The sequence below is a fragment of the Ambystoma mexicanum genome, chromosome 8 (genome assembly GCF_040938575.1).
Source record: "Ambystoma mexicanum isolate Mex_15411 chromosome 8, UKY_AmexF1_1, whole genome shotgun sequence".
Lineage (NCBI taxonomy): Eukaryota > Metazoa > Chordata > Amphibia > Caudata > Ambystomatidae > Ambystoma > Ambystoma mexicanum.
In genome coordinates this window covers 647,086,836-647,101,266 of record NC_090929.1, presented here as the reverse complement: position 1 = coordinate 647,101,266, position 14,431 = coordinate 647,086,836, and the positions used below count along the sequence as shown (strand labels likewise).

Below are 14,431 nucleotides of genomic sequence, written 5' to 3'. Positions count from 1 at the left end.
GAGTGGGGGAAATGGGACACAGGTCCTTTGGTGCATTGTACATTAACATTTCTCGCTGTTAACCTCATGCTTTTTTTTAGTCAACACATCACCTAGACTTTACAAGCTAGCCTTATATCGTAGGCACCCAATGTGAAAGAATAGTAAGCATGCATCTAGGAAATGACATGTGTGCCCTTCATTTTAAGGGTAAGTGCAACCCACCTCTGGTGTATATCGGCTGGGCTTTGGGATATCCCTTTGGGATAGTCTAGACATTGATTACATGTGTGAGACCGATGGATCCGGAAGGTGAGATCATTACCTCTCTCTATTGTGATCCGATAGTTCATGTGGGCCCTTGGCCTGGAAAATGTTCCTTCCTATAGGTGCAAGGATGACTTTGTTAAAAACACTTGGTGTCTTTCATAATGGTACTCACCATCCACAGTTCTTCAGTCAGTTGTTCTACTGGCATCAATTGTCCTATGTCTAAAGACATGAGCAGTCTGGTGTTGTGTAAGTCTTTAATAGTGGTGTGATTTCTGAGTGAAATCTCTCCTTAGTGTTCCTCCAAATGTTGTGGAAGAATTTCTTAAGTTTTAGTTTCCTCACAAATGTATATGTGTCAATTTGGACCTGAGTTAGGTCGCTATCTACTGATGATGCAAATGATGATCCCTTGTGGAGCATGGTTAGTTCCTGTGCATCTAATACTCTGTTCGAAAGGTTCATAACTAGGTTTATTTCTTTAGTTGCCTGTGGAATCATCTCTCTCCCCTGGTGTCTGCTCTAGTTCTCATTCCTGTCCTTAATTCCTATCCTCGTGTTGTGGTTGCCACTACCTCTCTTGCCTCCATAGTGTTTCTTGCTGTTGTCATATCTGTCTGTCGGGGATCTTGGAAACTGACCTGTTTTGTGGGAGGTCAATTCCCTTTTAGATACCTCCTTATCGTTCTAAAAAATCTTGTGACAATTTTCTTGCTTTGCGTAGTTTGACCTCATCCTGATGTCATTTAATAATTCAATCCATTGTCTTGAAGTTTTTAAGTTTAGTTGCTTCTGGAGCTTCCATGTCCCGTATCTCCTGCTCTACCACCTCCATCTCCCGTTCCACTCTCTTGTGTTCTCTCTCCGCATGTTCTGCTAAAAGCTCTTCCATTTTTTTGGAGCTAAGATTCAGATTGGTTTCCCACTTTTCAACTAGGCCTGAGTTTTCCATGTTAGTAATATTAGGAAATGTCAATATTCTTGGCATCTGGTCCTTTTCTATGCAACTAAGCATGGTGGCTTTCTCATAGCACTTTTATTTCAGAAAAACCTTCCTGAAGCCACAAATGAGATGGCATCATTTACCTAGGCTTAAACATGTTACCAGTCAACACAGCCTAACCAAGAGCACTGATCGTACCTTCACAGGTTAATACCATGGAGCTTTATAACTAATCAGAGCCCGATTGTTCAATGAATAATCACAGAATAACAAAGTCATCCTTGCACCTATAGGAAGGAACATTTTCCAGGCCAAGGGCCCACATGAACTATCGGCTCACAATAGAGAGAGGTAATAACCCACTCTTTTCTCTCACCTTCCGGACCCATAGGTCTCCCACATGTAATCAATGTGTAGACCATCCCAAAGGCACACAGACCAGTCCAGCCAATATACACTGGGGTGGGGGGGGGCTGCACTTACCCTTAAGATGAGGGGCACATGTCATTTCCCCGACTCATCCACCTCAATCTTACTTCCTCCACTCTCTCCTACAGAGAAAACTACGTAATCGTATGAAAAATGACTATGAATGTATGTAATGAGATTGTGATTGAAATTGATACTGATGGGAATCAAATCCCAACTGTGTTGATACATTTGTAAAAGACAGACATTTTTGCATGTAGTAAGATGCAAATAAGGTTCAGATGTAATGGGATAAAAATCTCAAATGTATTGTTAGCATGTTTAATGATTAGCAACAAAACAGGGATGACATTCTTAGCCTAGGGAAAGCCAAATAATTGGTGGACCAATTGGCACGTGCACCAAATGGTAGTTGTAGGTTAATCCAACTGGTTGTTGGAATTGAAAGGGTCACTTTCATATGGTTGCATGTATACAAATGTACAAAACCTTATTTTTAGATTAAACCGACTTTCACAAGTAAAACTTCATTGTGTTTGTCACTGGAAAATTAATGATACTGAGCTCTCGACTATGCAGAGTTATCCTGTTCACTGCATTTTAAGAAGTCTGCATGCTTCCATTGGCAGGTGTGCAGTGGTTCCATTAATTCATACAGTATGGGCTTCCTTTAAGGGTTGATACAATGGCACTGTTGTGTTATTCTCCTATCTTAGTACTGGATATTAGTCTCCTACAACCATTGTTTGCTAAACCTCCCCCTACTTACAAGCACACTGTGGCACTCACGTTACGTCACTCTGCTCCCTTTCCAGGTTATTCTTGGAAAGTTTCTCTCATCCGAATACCTTCTGGTTCCCTCATCTGATCCTCCCTGCTTCCTCTCGTCTTTTCACACCAGTTTCTACTTCTGCTCTCTTCCACACCACATGACATTTTTCTCTTATGCTCTCCTAGTAGTTCCTGGTACTATGACCATTGGTCACCACTTGACTCCTGTTGCTCTCCACACAGGACAGTGCATCCTGGGATTCTACTCTCACCTGATTCTCCCAGTACCATCTTCAAAGTCTGCAGTAAAAGATTACTGTAGTACTCAGCTTTTAGACAAATGCACTCTGTTACCCCCCTCCTTTCATCCAGAGTCTCCAGGACTTTTTGGGGCAGTTTGATACTTTTCTCCCACACCATTGGGACTTTCCTCCAATGAAAATTACTGTTACCCTCTGCACGCCCACATCATACCAGATACTCTTACCTGTCCTCAGTATGCCTTGGCATGCACTTCATGTTAGTGCTGCCTTGTACACTCCACCCACCCTATTACCCTCTAGCATTCTCCTCCCACAAGAGTGCCCCCTACTACTACCCCATCCTTGGTACCCGTATACTGGTTTTTGACATGTCTATAAATACAATTATTGTCCAGGATAGTGGAATAGTTTCAAGGCTCAGTTACTGATCAGGGTCCTTGGAGATGGTGGTCATGCCTCACTAAAGGATCCTGGTCTTTGGAAATGGCAGTCAGTGCTCTGCACCCCGTTTTTGGAGATTGCAGTCAAGCCTCATTGACTGATATCAGACACTAAGGCAGCATAAATTATAGTGATTGATTTTTCACAGTCTTTAAGCATGGTCCTTACAGCAAAGTCACCCCAATGAGAGCTCTTTTACAGTGTGTGTTCCAGTTTCAGATATCACGAATCGTGTGCTGCCTGGGCTGGAAGGTTGAGCTATGCTGTTGTGCAGTTCTCTCAACTAGGATGACTTTGGTCGTAAGGCGGGTGCTTCGTTCATGAGGGTGTCCGAATGATGCACAACATATTCCGACCCATTCACTGGCTCCCACAACCAGTATGAGTCTTCTGCATCTTCCCACTGTTCTCTGGGGCAGTGGAAGCTTTCCTTCCAACTACTGTGCGCTATTGGTTCTGTGGAGGCATTGGGCTGCTCTCCTGTACTTGCATCTATGGCAATTTGGATACATGGATCGCTCTCTGATGGATACAGAAGGACACCGCTCGGCTCTAGTCCACCTTTGCTACAAGATATTTCTATACAGGCTTTGCTGCCAGCCAGCTCCTGGTGTGCACTGCTATGGTTGCTTTTGCCTTTATTGTGGGTACCTTGAGTACAAGCTTCACCCTCTGCTGGTTGTATGCGTGCACTGCTATGCTCTTCTTTGTCTTTGATATGGGTACCTTTGGTACATGCTTTTCCCCTTGCCGGCTGTTGGTGTGCACTGCTATGCTCTCCATTGCCTTTGTTGTGGGTACCTTTGGGACAGGGTTCACTTTCTGCCGGCTGTTGGTGTGCACTGCTATGCTCTCCATTGCCTTTGTTGTGGGTACCTTTGGGACAGGGTTCACTTTCTGCCGGCTGTTGTTGTGCACTGCTATGCTCTCCTTTGCCTTTGTTGTTTGTACCTTCGGTACAGGTTTCACTCTCTGTTGGCTGCAGATGTGCACTTCTTTGCTCTCTTTTGTTGTAGGTGCCTTTAGTACATGCTTCCCCCTCTATTGGCTTCTGGTGTGCACTGCTATGCTCTGCTTTGCCTTTGTTGTGGGTAGCTTGGAGACATACTTCACCCTCTACTGACTGCAGGTGGGCATCCCTATCATTGCCCTCTTCTGTATCACTTGTTGGTTGTCTGTGAACACTGCCATCCTGTCCCACGCCTGCTTCATTACATTTCGTAGAAGGTTTGCTGTCTGCTGACTCGATTAGTGCACTGCTTTGCTCCCCCTCACCTATGTACTCTCCTGGTGGAAAGTAGTCCCTGTTCCGCTCTTTTCCCCCTACCATTGATTGCAAGATGGCACTTATCTGTTCTTCTTCGCTGAGATCCTGTGCTGATGCTCGTAGTTCAGTGCGCTTGCCCTTGTGTGTACCGTCTGCTGTCTGCGGAAGATTAATGCTCTGCTCTATCTTGGATTCATTATGATCTTCTTCTACAGATGCTTTGGCCTCTGCTGGTTGCAGCTCTATTTCTCCAGTACCATGCGCACACTCTATCCATGTTTCGCCCCTTGTGGGCTGCAACAGAGCACTACGGATCTCTCCCTCGCCTCGATAATGGGTACATGGACGACCATCTGTTGATTCCAAGAAGGCACCACTCTGCTTTCCAGCACCAAGGTTGCAGGCAGAATCTGCCTTTGAAGCTGCTCCCTCTGGCATGAGTAGGGAACTTTTCATCTCTCCCAGGTGGCATTCTTTGGTTTTAATGCCAACTGCTTTCAGGAGTATGTCCATCTGCTTCATGTAATCCAAGTGCCCATTCACCTGTATGAGGGGAGAGATACACAGTAGTTAAACAATGAGAAATTTGAAAACCCCTGACGCGGATCTACTGATGTGCACAATGACAAACATGCAAAGGTGATCCTCAGTAAACAATGATTATATATCTAGTGCCAGGAGGTATGCTTTCCACTAACACTTTACTAGCATGGAGGCCCCATGGCCGCAGAGCCCAACTTTGGACCTGGTGCCTACAAACCTATTGGGCTTTCATGAAAAACAAGGAGCATGAAACACATTTCCCATTTGCATCCACTGGATGTTTTTTTTCTCATGCATATTCATGATGCATATCCTGAAATCTTGACCTGTTTGCAGCCTTTTGGTTCTGCAGTCTTGCAAACCTATCTTAGCATGTTTACAGACGATAAAAAGGTACATCCATGTACTTAGACATAGACTTCATATATTTACTTAAGGAAGAGATGGCCAATACTGGAAATTCTTCTTATGCCGTGATCTGACCATTGTTCCATACAATATCTTTTTTACAGGCAAGGACATTTTCAAGCCATCAAATCACCTTAATTCTATCTTTGCAACCTGTTGCTTTCCAGATTTTCGAACAACGGCTCTCCTGAGCCTCCCCATTTACGATGCTGCAGGATATAGGTGTTGTAGTCCAAATAATTTGGAAAGCTAAAGGCTGCAGACCCCAGCCCAACTAGTTCAGTGATGGTTTATGAACTTTTTTAACTTGTATGTGAACATGCAATGAGTTAAAGACAGAGCAGGATGCCCACATGCACATCAGTCCCTTAAGGCCTGCCACAACTTTTAAATACTGGTTCCAAAGACACCGTGATTCATGGCACAAAGCAGAGCTGAAATAACTGAAGCACATTGTGAGAAGCGCTCTCAAGAAGCTCATTTTAAGAATGAGCATAAATTGTCCAGACAGGACCACTTACGTTTGCACTTTTGTTCAAACCGGTCTTCTCTGGGGAATTTTCGTCATTTGCCCTGACTGGAGTGCAAAAGAGAAGTATAAAGTGACAGTGGAAGCCTCTTTACAACTCTCTTTTGCACGCCGAAAGTGCAAAATGAGTGAACGCTGACTACCATGTACGCATGGCAGGCAACGTTTACAAGCAGTTCCTTTATAATCCACCTGCTTTTGCTGGTGTAAAAAGCAAACGGATTATATAGGATATCAGATCACAAAATACGTTATCACAAATGCCACAAAAGCAGCAAAATATACAAGAATAACACAAATATCATAAAAAAACATTCTTAGAAGAGAATCCATGTCATCCATATCAATAAATAGATTCTTATGTAATTCAGTGTTACCAGTTGAGTCAGTCCAAATTTGTTTTTATCACTTGTGTCTGTTTTCATTAAGTGCAATATGCTCTGTTGAACTTAAATTTGATAGCCATTTGTGCTATCTGTTTCTTTAACTTTTCTGTTCCTCGTCCACCTTGCCATAACAATGTAGTGTGAAACTGCATACATCATGTCTGGATAATATGAGTTTTTGTAAAGCTCTTCTGCTGTTAAGTTCGCACACAATAGTTTATTAGAACCCAGCGAGTGACAAGCAGATTGCAACAATCGATCCGATTGCCCCTAGTTGGGTCGTTCGTTAACAGGCCAACAAAGATTTACCTGTTTCTGTTCCGAGTGCCGAGTCCCACAAAGTTCCTTCCCTTTATCCGACTGCCCGCCAAGGAAAAGGAGAAGGCACTACATAGGTGTTTTTCTTTCTCCCCGATCGCTGGCGGTCATTTTATTTTATTTTTTCTCCATTTGCGAAACTGTGTCAACGCAGCTTCCCAAGTTGAGAAAAAATGCTATTAGTACCCCAGTACAACATGCCGGGGCATTAATAGCATTAGATCCCACGGAGGGGGGACATTAACCGTCTGGTAATGCCCCAGGGTGTCAGTTAGAAGTCCGAGCGAAGAAATTCAATGATAAAAGAGCAAACTTTCCCCACAGCTTGAATGAAGGCGTTTAAACAGGGTAACACATTTATGCCTGTCTTTTGTACCTTAATTGATGCTCCGGGGACATCCAAAATGAGGATGAAAGTGGACTAAGCATCAAAACAGGACAAGAAATCGCTAAAACAAAATATGCGTGGACTATTGACAAAAACGGATGCTGTCTTAGTGGGCAATACGTCCAGTTTACTGCCTTTACTTTATTTGCTATAACAATCGTTTAAGCAACAGGATGTCTGTAATCATTACAAATATAATACGTCAAAGGTACAAAAAACAAAGAACATTAAAAATGATCGTCCATCAACCAAAACATTTAGTACTGTCTTGGCAATCAGCAAATTATTGTGCAGCATTATTTGCAAGCTGATCAGTTACCTTATGCTACAAAGGTGGCCTTCTGTTATGAATGACTTTGTGATAGCGTTGATCATTCTTATCTACCGTTAATTAAAACCATTTATGTGACTGCGGAAGGTAGGGCAATACATAATGCAACAGATACTTTAAGGAGAGTAAACATTGATTTAAACATAACGTGGAGCAGTGCTTTCTGTTTCCAACCTCTGTGTGTACAGTTGTTTATTGTTGACCCTTCCTCTCCAGGTTTTTATGTGCGACTCAGCATAGATCTTACCTAGTCTTAGCTTAAAGAATATCCTACGAGAGGGAAAATATCCTTTCTACGCCGCTCTACATAACAACAACATGGAGATTCCTGTGCCGTAAGACCTGCTGAATGTCCCCTGCAAAATTTGAGAACATCCGTGCCCGGGCTGCTGAGTAATCACGCCCGAGGGAGAGAGACGGCTGCGTGGCGTGGACATCGCCGCCCCGCGGCTCCACGGAATTCCTACTGGAATCCGGAGGCTGGCGCAGAAGATCAGGCCGCAGAGGGGGAGGGGCGCGGCACTACGCGTGACGGTGCCGAACCCTCATAGCGGAGCTGCGGAGACCCGCGTCCTCGATCTGCTGCACCTGGATGCGGCCACCGCGTTGGCTTGGGTGAGGCGGCGCCGCAGTGTTCGGAGTTGGAGGCTGGCTTGGCCAGCTACTCCGGTGTCAGACGAGGTTGGAAGTAGCCTCGGTGGGCATGAAGCGGGAGAAGTGGCGCCGGCTGTCCTGGGGCTGGGGCCCGCTTCATGACACCGCCGGTGGGGGGCGCCTGGAACGCTGCGCGAGGGCTCTACTCTTACAGCCAGACCCGGCAAACACAAGTAAGTGCAGCTGGATCGGAGGGGGCCCATGGTGTGAAGTTACCCAGGGCTCCTAGAACGACCGAGGTAATACTCCTGGATAGTGCGAAATGTGGGTGACCCTGGCTTCACTTTTGGTACAAGGCCCTGCGAACACAGCAGTTGTTTAGAAGCGGAGGTTGTGGCCTGCATTGTTGGTGTGAGCCCGAGCAGCCACTGGCAGAGGGAAACTGATGATTGCGCCCCGCGCTGGGAGGAGTGGTTCCATGTCTGCCCCTGCTTTGTGACAGAGGGGCCCCTAACATCCTGAGAGGCCACAGTAGCAGGGTTGGCCGAAAATCCCTTTGCATCTTCCGGAGTGGGCAAGTGGAACACCCCCCTAAGAACTATAAACTTCAAATATCCTGAGCAGCCGGGGGGGGGGCGCATGGTGGCAATAACGGTCTGTATGATCTAGAGCAAGTGTGGGAGAGCAAACACTCGGCCCAGGCAGTGAGCGAGAGAGACACTGGGCTCGTATACTATTGGGTCTCTATCAACGACAAGATACGTGGGAGGACATAACCCATTCTCAGACTACACACTAATCCACATGGGCCGCGTCGAGAAAAAAGGCACGGGAGGGAAAAAGATGGGCCCAATGGATTCCTTCGCCAGGTCCCAACCAAGCAAGGCGCATGATGAGGCACAACAGCCGCCTGACAGGCAAGATGAAGACCCCCTAGAGCGCCTGGCAACGCTGGTACAAAACGGCTTCATGGCAGTAAACGTCAAACTTGATGACATTGTGGTGACGATCGGATCCCTTAAGGCCAGGGTTGAGAAAGAAAGCTCACGCATCACAGAAACAAAGAACAGGATCAGCGCAAATGAGGACACCATCATGCAACATGGCCGCGACATAGCCCCAATCAAAACAGAACTTCGTAAAACCCAGGTTAAATGCGAGGATTTAGAGTCAAGGTCCCGCAGAAATAAAATTCGGATTGTTGGTGTGGCAGAATCCTTTGGCAAGGGCGACATGGAGAGGCAAGTGGAACGTCTTTTGAAAGATATCCTGGGGGCTGAATCTTTCTCAGAACATTTTCTGGTGGAGAGAGCCCACCGCATTCTGGCACCTCTACCGGGACCCAGGGCACCGCCCCGCACCATAATAGCATGTATCCTTAACTATAGGGACAGAGATGCTATCCTTCGACTCTCCAGGGAGAAAGGCACTTTGCACTTTGATGACCACAGAATTCACATATATCCGGATTTCTCAGCTGGGGTACAGGCGCAACGTCGATCCTATGAGCCCGTAAAAAGACAACTACGAATGCGGAATATACCCTATGCCCTGATCTTTCCCGCTAAAATCAGAATTCAACATGGCGGCCGAACCAATTTTTTTGAAAATCCGGCGCAAGCCATGTCATACGTGGAGGCGTCTATCCCACTGCCTCCCAGAGATAGGGCAAACAATCAAAACGGCGGAGTCCAGTCTGGAGCAGATAGACTTGATGTAGCAGACTGATGGGTCTGCACTATCCGATTCCCAACACAGGAAACCATGGGGAGAAAAAAGAATGGCTTAGAGCGGCCTAGATGAAGATTCAAGGTAGTCTTGAGCCGTGAGCCCCCGAAAGGGCGGCTGGATGGATGCAGCAGGCACCCTTAGGAAAGTTCCAAGTTATTTGGGGGAAAATGCCCATCGGGGTAGACCCGAGCGTTATGGGGCAGCATCGCCATGTTGGGGGTGATGATGCGGGCGGGGGGACGAGTTGGGATATTACAATGTTGGTTGTTGAGATATATGTGATTCATGATGGAGGGAAGGGCATTGGAGACCCAGTTGAAAGGGTTCTACAGGTTGAAAATGTTGGTGGCGTCGTTGCACATGACATTCATCCGGTTCAATCCGGTATAAGTGAAATGATATTAAGGCACAGTCATGGCATACACCGGAACAAGAGCTAGCGGAATGAAGTTAAAGCTCCTCACATGGAATGTCCGCAGTTTAAATAACCAGGCTTAGTCTAGAAAGGTGGGGGCTTACGTTACTAGACATCACCCGCAGGTGATTATGTTGCAAGAGACTCATGCACTCCGAAAGGTAAACATGGACTTTCTGAAAAACTGGGGACAACATAGATTTTATACTGACTACTCCACACAGGCAAGGGGTGTTCTCACTCTCATACACCCTTCTGTGGGTTTTTCGATTCAGTAGAAGTAAGGTGGACACTCATGGGCGTTATGTCATGGTATGGGGTAGTGTTGCGGGGAGGGAAATGATAATGGTGAACACCTATGGACCGAAAGTTGATGATCCTGAGTTCTATGTAAATGTTGTACAGGAATTGGAGTATATGGGCTCTGAACAGATCCTCTGGGGAGGAGATTTTAACACAATCCTTGATGTCACACTGGATCGTTCCAATACAAAACCTCGACCCCCCTCCAAGGCGGCGGTAATGTTGCTACAAATCCGGTCGCAACTGACAATAGAAGACACATGGAGAACGCTACACCCTTATAAGAAACAATACACATTTTATTCTACAGTACATGACATAGAGTCCAGAATTGATTATTGGCTGACTTCCACGAGCCTCATGAGCCATATAGATAAATGTGAGATACTTCCCCGCACCCTTTCAGACCACTCCCCTGTTACAATGGAAATGTCATTGAGGAATACAGCTCCCACAGTTAGGCGATGGAGGATGCCACCGGACATCCTTAAGGACCCTGCAGTAGCGGAGGCGTTGCATATAGAAGTTGAACACTTCCTTGAAACCAATACAGGATCAGTAGATGGCCGGCATACTCTTTGGGAGGCTTTCAAAGTTTGGGTGAGAGGGATATTGCTTTCTAAATCCACAGGCATGCTGAAGGCAGTCAGGAGAGAACTTGATGAGGTGGAACAATTACTAGGTAATTTAGAAGCGAAATACACTGATGAACATGACAATGAGACCCTTGTGGAAATTAATAGTGCCCTATTGGAATTTAATAAACTAGCAGCTAGAGAACTGCTTTATATGTCAACCCCTCATAGATCGCGTAGATATGGCGAGGGCAACAGAGCTGGGCACACCTTGGCCAACCTCCTTAAGGCAGATAGACAGCACTCGATGATCTCCAGTATATCAATGGGTGACTGCTCGGTGGTCACTAGTGAAGAAGGGATAAATAGGGAATTTACTTGTTTTTACACAGACCTGTACTCCAACCATGATTCGAAATCACCGAGTGATGTGGAAACGTACCTCGACAGCATCTCCCTCCCAACGCTTCCTGTGGAATACAGACTCGCGTTGGAACAGCCCCTGACCGAAGATGAAGTCGCAGAGGCGATCAAGTCACTGGCTAGCGGCAAAGCACCGGGCTCAGATGGGTTGGGGGTGGAACTATACAAGGAGTTAAGTGAGGAACTATCCCCAGTGCTACTGTCGGTATGGGAGGAGGCAGTTGAAGTAGGTACCCTGCCACCATCAACGAGAGAGGTCATAATAACAGTTTTGTTGAAACCCAGGCACCCACCCAACGAGTTTTCCTCCTATAGACCCTTGTCCCTAATATATTTTGATGGTAAAATATTTGCCAAGATCCTGGCCACGAGACTCCTGCCGCACATGCCCACATTGATCCACCCAGATCAGTGCGGCTTTATTCCCACTAGGTCAACGGCTCTCAACCTTAGGAGATTGTTTGGCATCATGGCCCAGATAAAACCAGAGGCTCAGGCGGTGGCTGTATCGCTGGATGCTGAAAAAGCGTTCGATTCAGTATCTTGGTTGTTTTTGTTTAAAGTATTGAAGAAATTTGGTATAGGCCCATATTTTTTTAGGTCTGTTGTACTCTGACCCCGGAGCCAGGGTACTGACCAATCACACGTTGTCGGACTGGTTTGGGCTGTGGAGGGGTACGCGACAGGGATGCCCTTTCTCCCCAATACTATTCGCTCTCACTATTGAACCAGTGGCTGTGGCAATTAGGGAACACCAGGGAAAGAGAGGTATCACAATGGCCGGCCTGACTCACTCCATATCCCTATATGCCGATGACACATTGTTATATATCGGTGAGCCGGATATACACTTAGGCCCGGCGATCGAGACCATTCAGGAGTTTGCCGATTATTCTGGCTATAAAACCAATAGATCCAAATCTGAGATTTTCCCCCTTACCCCTGCCACGAGATGTCCAGCCAACACATATGGGTTAAAATGGTCCCCACGCAAAATAAGATTTCTGGGAATTATAGTGTCCAGTGACGGCGCCACCCTCCACTCTGACAATCATGAACATCTCCTGGGTGGTAAGCTCCGCTTGTGGACGAAACTCCCCACTTCGCTCATTGGCCGAGTGGCCATATTAAAGATGGTAATATTACCAAAGTTATTGTATATATTCACAAACGTCCCGCTATGGCCGGGGGCACAGTTCTTTGCGACCCTTCATTCCCTGGCGGTGGAATTTGTGTGGGGAGGGGGCGCAGCCAGAATGAAGTGGGAGAAAATGGTTGAACCTTACAATAAAGGGGGCATAGCGGCCCCAGACTTTGAATTATACTACCTAGTGGCACAGGCCCAATTTATCAGGTACTGGTATGATGAACAGTGTACCTACCCCCATGTTTTTATTGAAAGACATGCTGCACACCCAACCGACTTATGCTCCATAATCTTTAGCAAGAAACATAAAGACGACTGCCCATTCCACCCGATTAGCATAACTGTGCATGCATGGTCCAGACTATTCGGTAGGCTGGGTTTGGAGACTCCCTATTACTCGGAAGCCCCCTTCTGGAACTTCCCCGGTATAGCACCATCTTATGACCTGGATGTCTAAAAAAACTGGGATCCAGATGAGGAATTCAAACTGAAAGATTTATACCCCTATGGTAAATTCATAACACTAGAGGAATTTAAAGTTGGTATGGGGAGGGATCAACTGAAGGTGCTACAACATCACCGGATACAGATGGCCTTTAAGGCCAGATGGCCCCTGTTCCCAGAAGAACCACCTGTCCACCCATGCCTCACAACACTGTCCACACAGGAGAGGGTTACTGTCTCAGGGCTCTACGCAGTAGTACAGGCAAATACACCCACGACAAATCGTATCAAGGCTTCGTGGGAAGCTGACCTGGGAAGCACCATCTCAGACAAGGCATGGGAAAAATACTGTGATCTAACCAAACGGGTGTCCGTGAATGCAGGTCTACGCCAGATCCAATTTAAGGTATTAAATAAGCTACACTATACACCTGTGAAGGTGGCTAAATTCACTCGAGATGGCCCGGCCAGTTGTCCGAAATGTGGAAGCGCACAGGCCGATTCCTTCCATATGTACTGGAGTTACCCACCCATATACGAGTTCTGGAGAGAAGTTGCGTCCATCCTTGTGGACATCACACAGATCCCGGCAGACCTGACGCCCCGAAAATATCTATTCGGGGATATTGGGAAGACCTCGGAGATGACTAGGTGTTTATTTGATGTAGTGTGTATAGTAGCTAAAAAATGAATACTGCAACAGTGGAAGAATGCATACGCATCACGGGTAAATCATTTTCTTAGGGAACTGGCTCAGGTCAATGAATGTGAAGAACAGTATGTATTATCGCTACCAAGACCATGTAAGCCTAAAGACATCTGGGCCCTGTTTAGAATCTACTTATGTGAACTTAGTTCGGACGGCAGTAGCCCGACTAGACCCGAAAACGAACAGGCTGTGTAAGAAAATGTTGGTTGTAATTGTGTTTCGACTTTGTAATAAGTACTATTGTATGCTATGTAATGTCATGTTTAAGCGGCGACGTGTACCACCATAATTAATAAATAAAGTTTAAAAAAAAAAAGAATATCCTACGAGTGTGTGCTTCCGGAAGTACCCACAAGTAGTAACGCTACACTGCTCCCTGACAGGCACTCTTCCGTTACAGTTTACAAGAGGGTTTCCTAGACATGCACCATTGACTATGCTTGACTGCTTAACCCTATTGGAAAGGAACAAGTTACTTACCTGTAACTGTTGGTCGAATGGATTGTGTCCACCCACGTATTCCTCATCTTAGATATATCCTTACCTTCAGCTTTGCTGCTTTGGAAATTTTTTCTTTCTCCACCAGAGGGCGCTCCACTCGAGGCGATGGCGTCGATGTCCCTCGGCGGCATCCGTCGAGTGTCGACGTCATCCGTAGTATAAATGCCTCGAGCGCGCCCGTTGGCCTCAGTTCCGTTTTTCCGTTAGCTTCGCTTCGGATCGAAATAAAACGGCGCTTCAGTCTTAAGCAATTATGTCGTCTTCCTCAAACCCATCTACTCCGAAAACAGGGTTTAAGAAGTGTCTAAGGTGCGGCAGAAAAA

General features: G+C 46.2%; 1 protein-coding gene across 2 annotated transcripts in view; it reads right to left on the bottom strand.

The window, feature by feature from the left end:
- Positions 1 to 2,185: 2,185 nt before the first annotated feature.
- The window catches only part of TMCO4 (transmembrane and coiled-coil domains 4), a 1,142,020-nt gene continuing 1,129,774 nt past the window's right edge, over positions 2,186 to 14,431 (bottom strand). For both annotated transcript variants that reach the window (XM_069610379.1, XM_069610380.1), the window contains one exon: positions 2,186 to 4,906. In XM_069610379.1, coding sequence (XP_069466480.1) covers positions 3,380 to 4,906 — 1,527 coding nt within the window. In that variant the 3' untranslated portion in view covers positions 2,186 to 3,379. The remainder of the gene's footprint in view (positions 4,907 to 14,431) is intronic.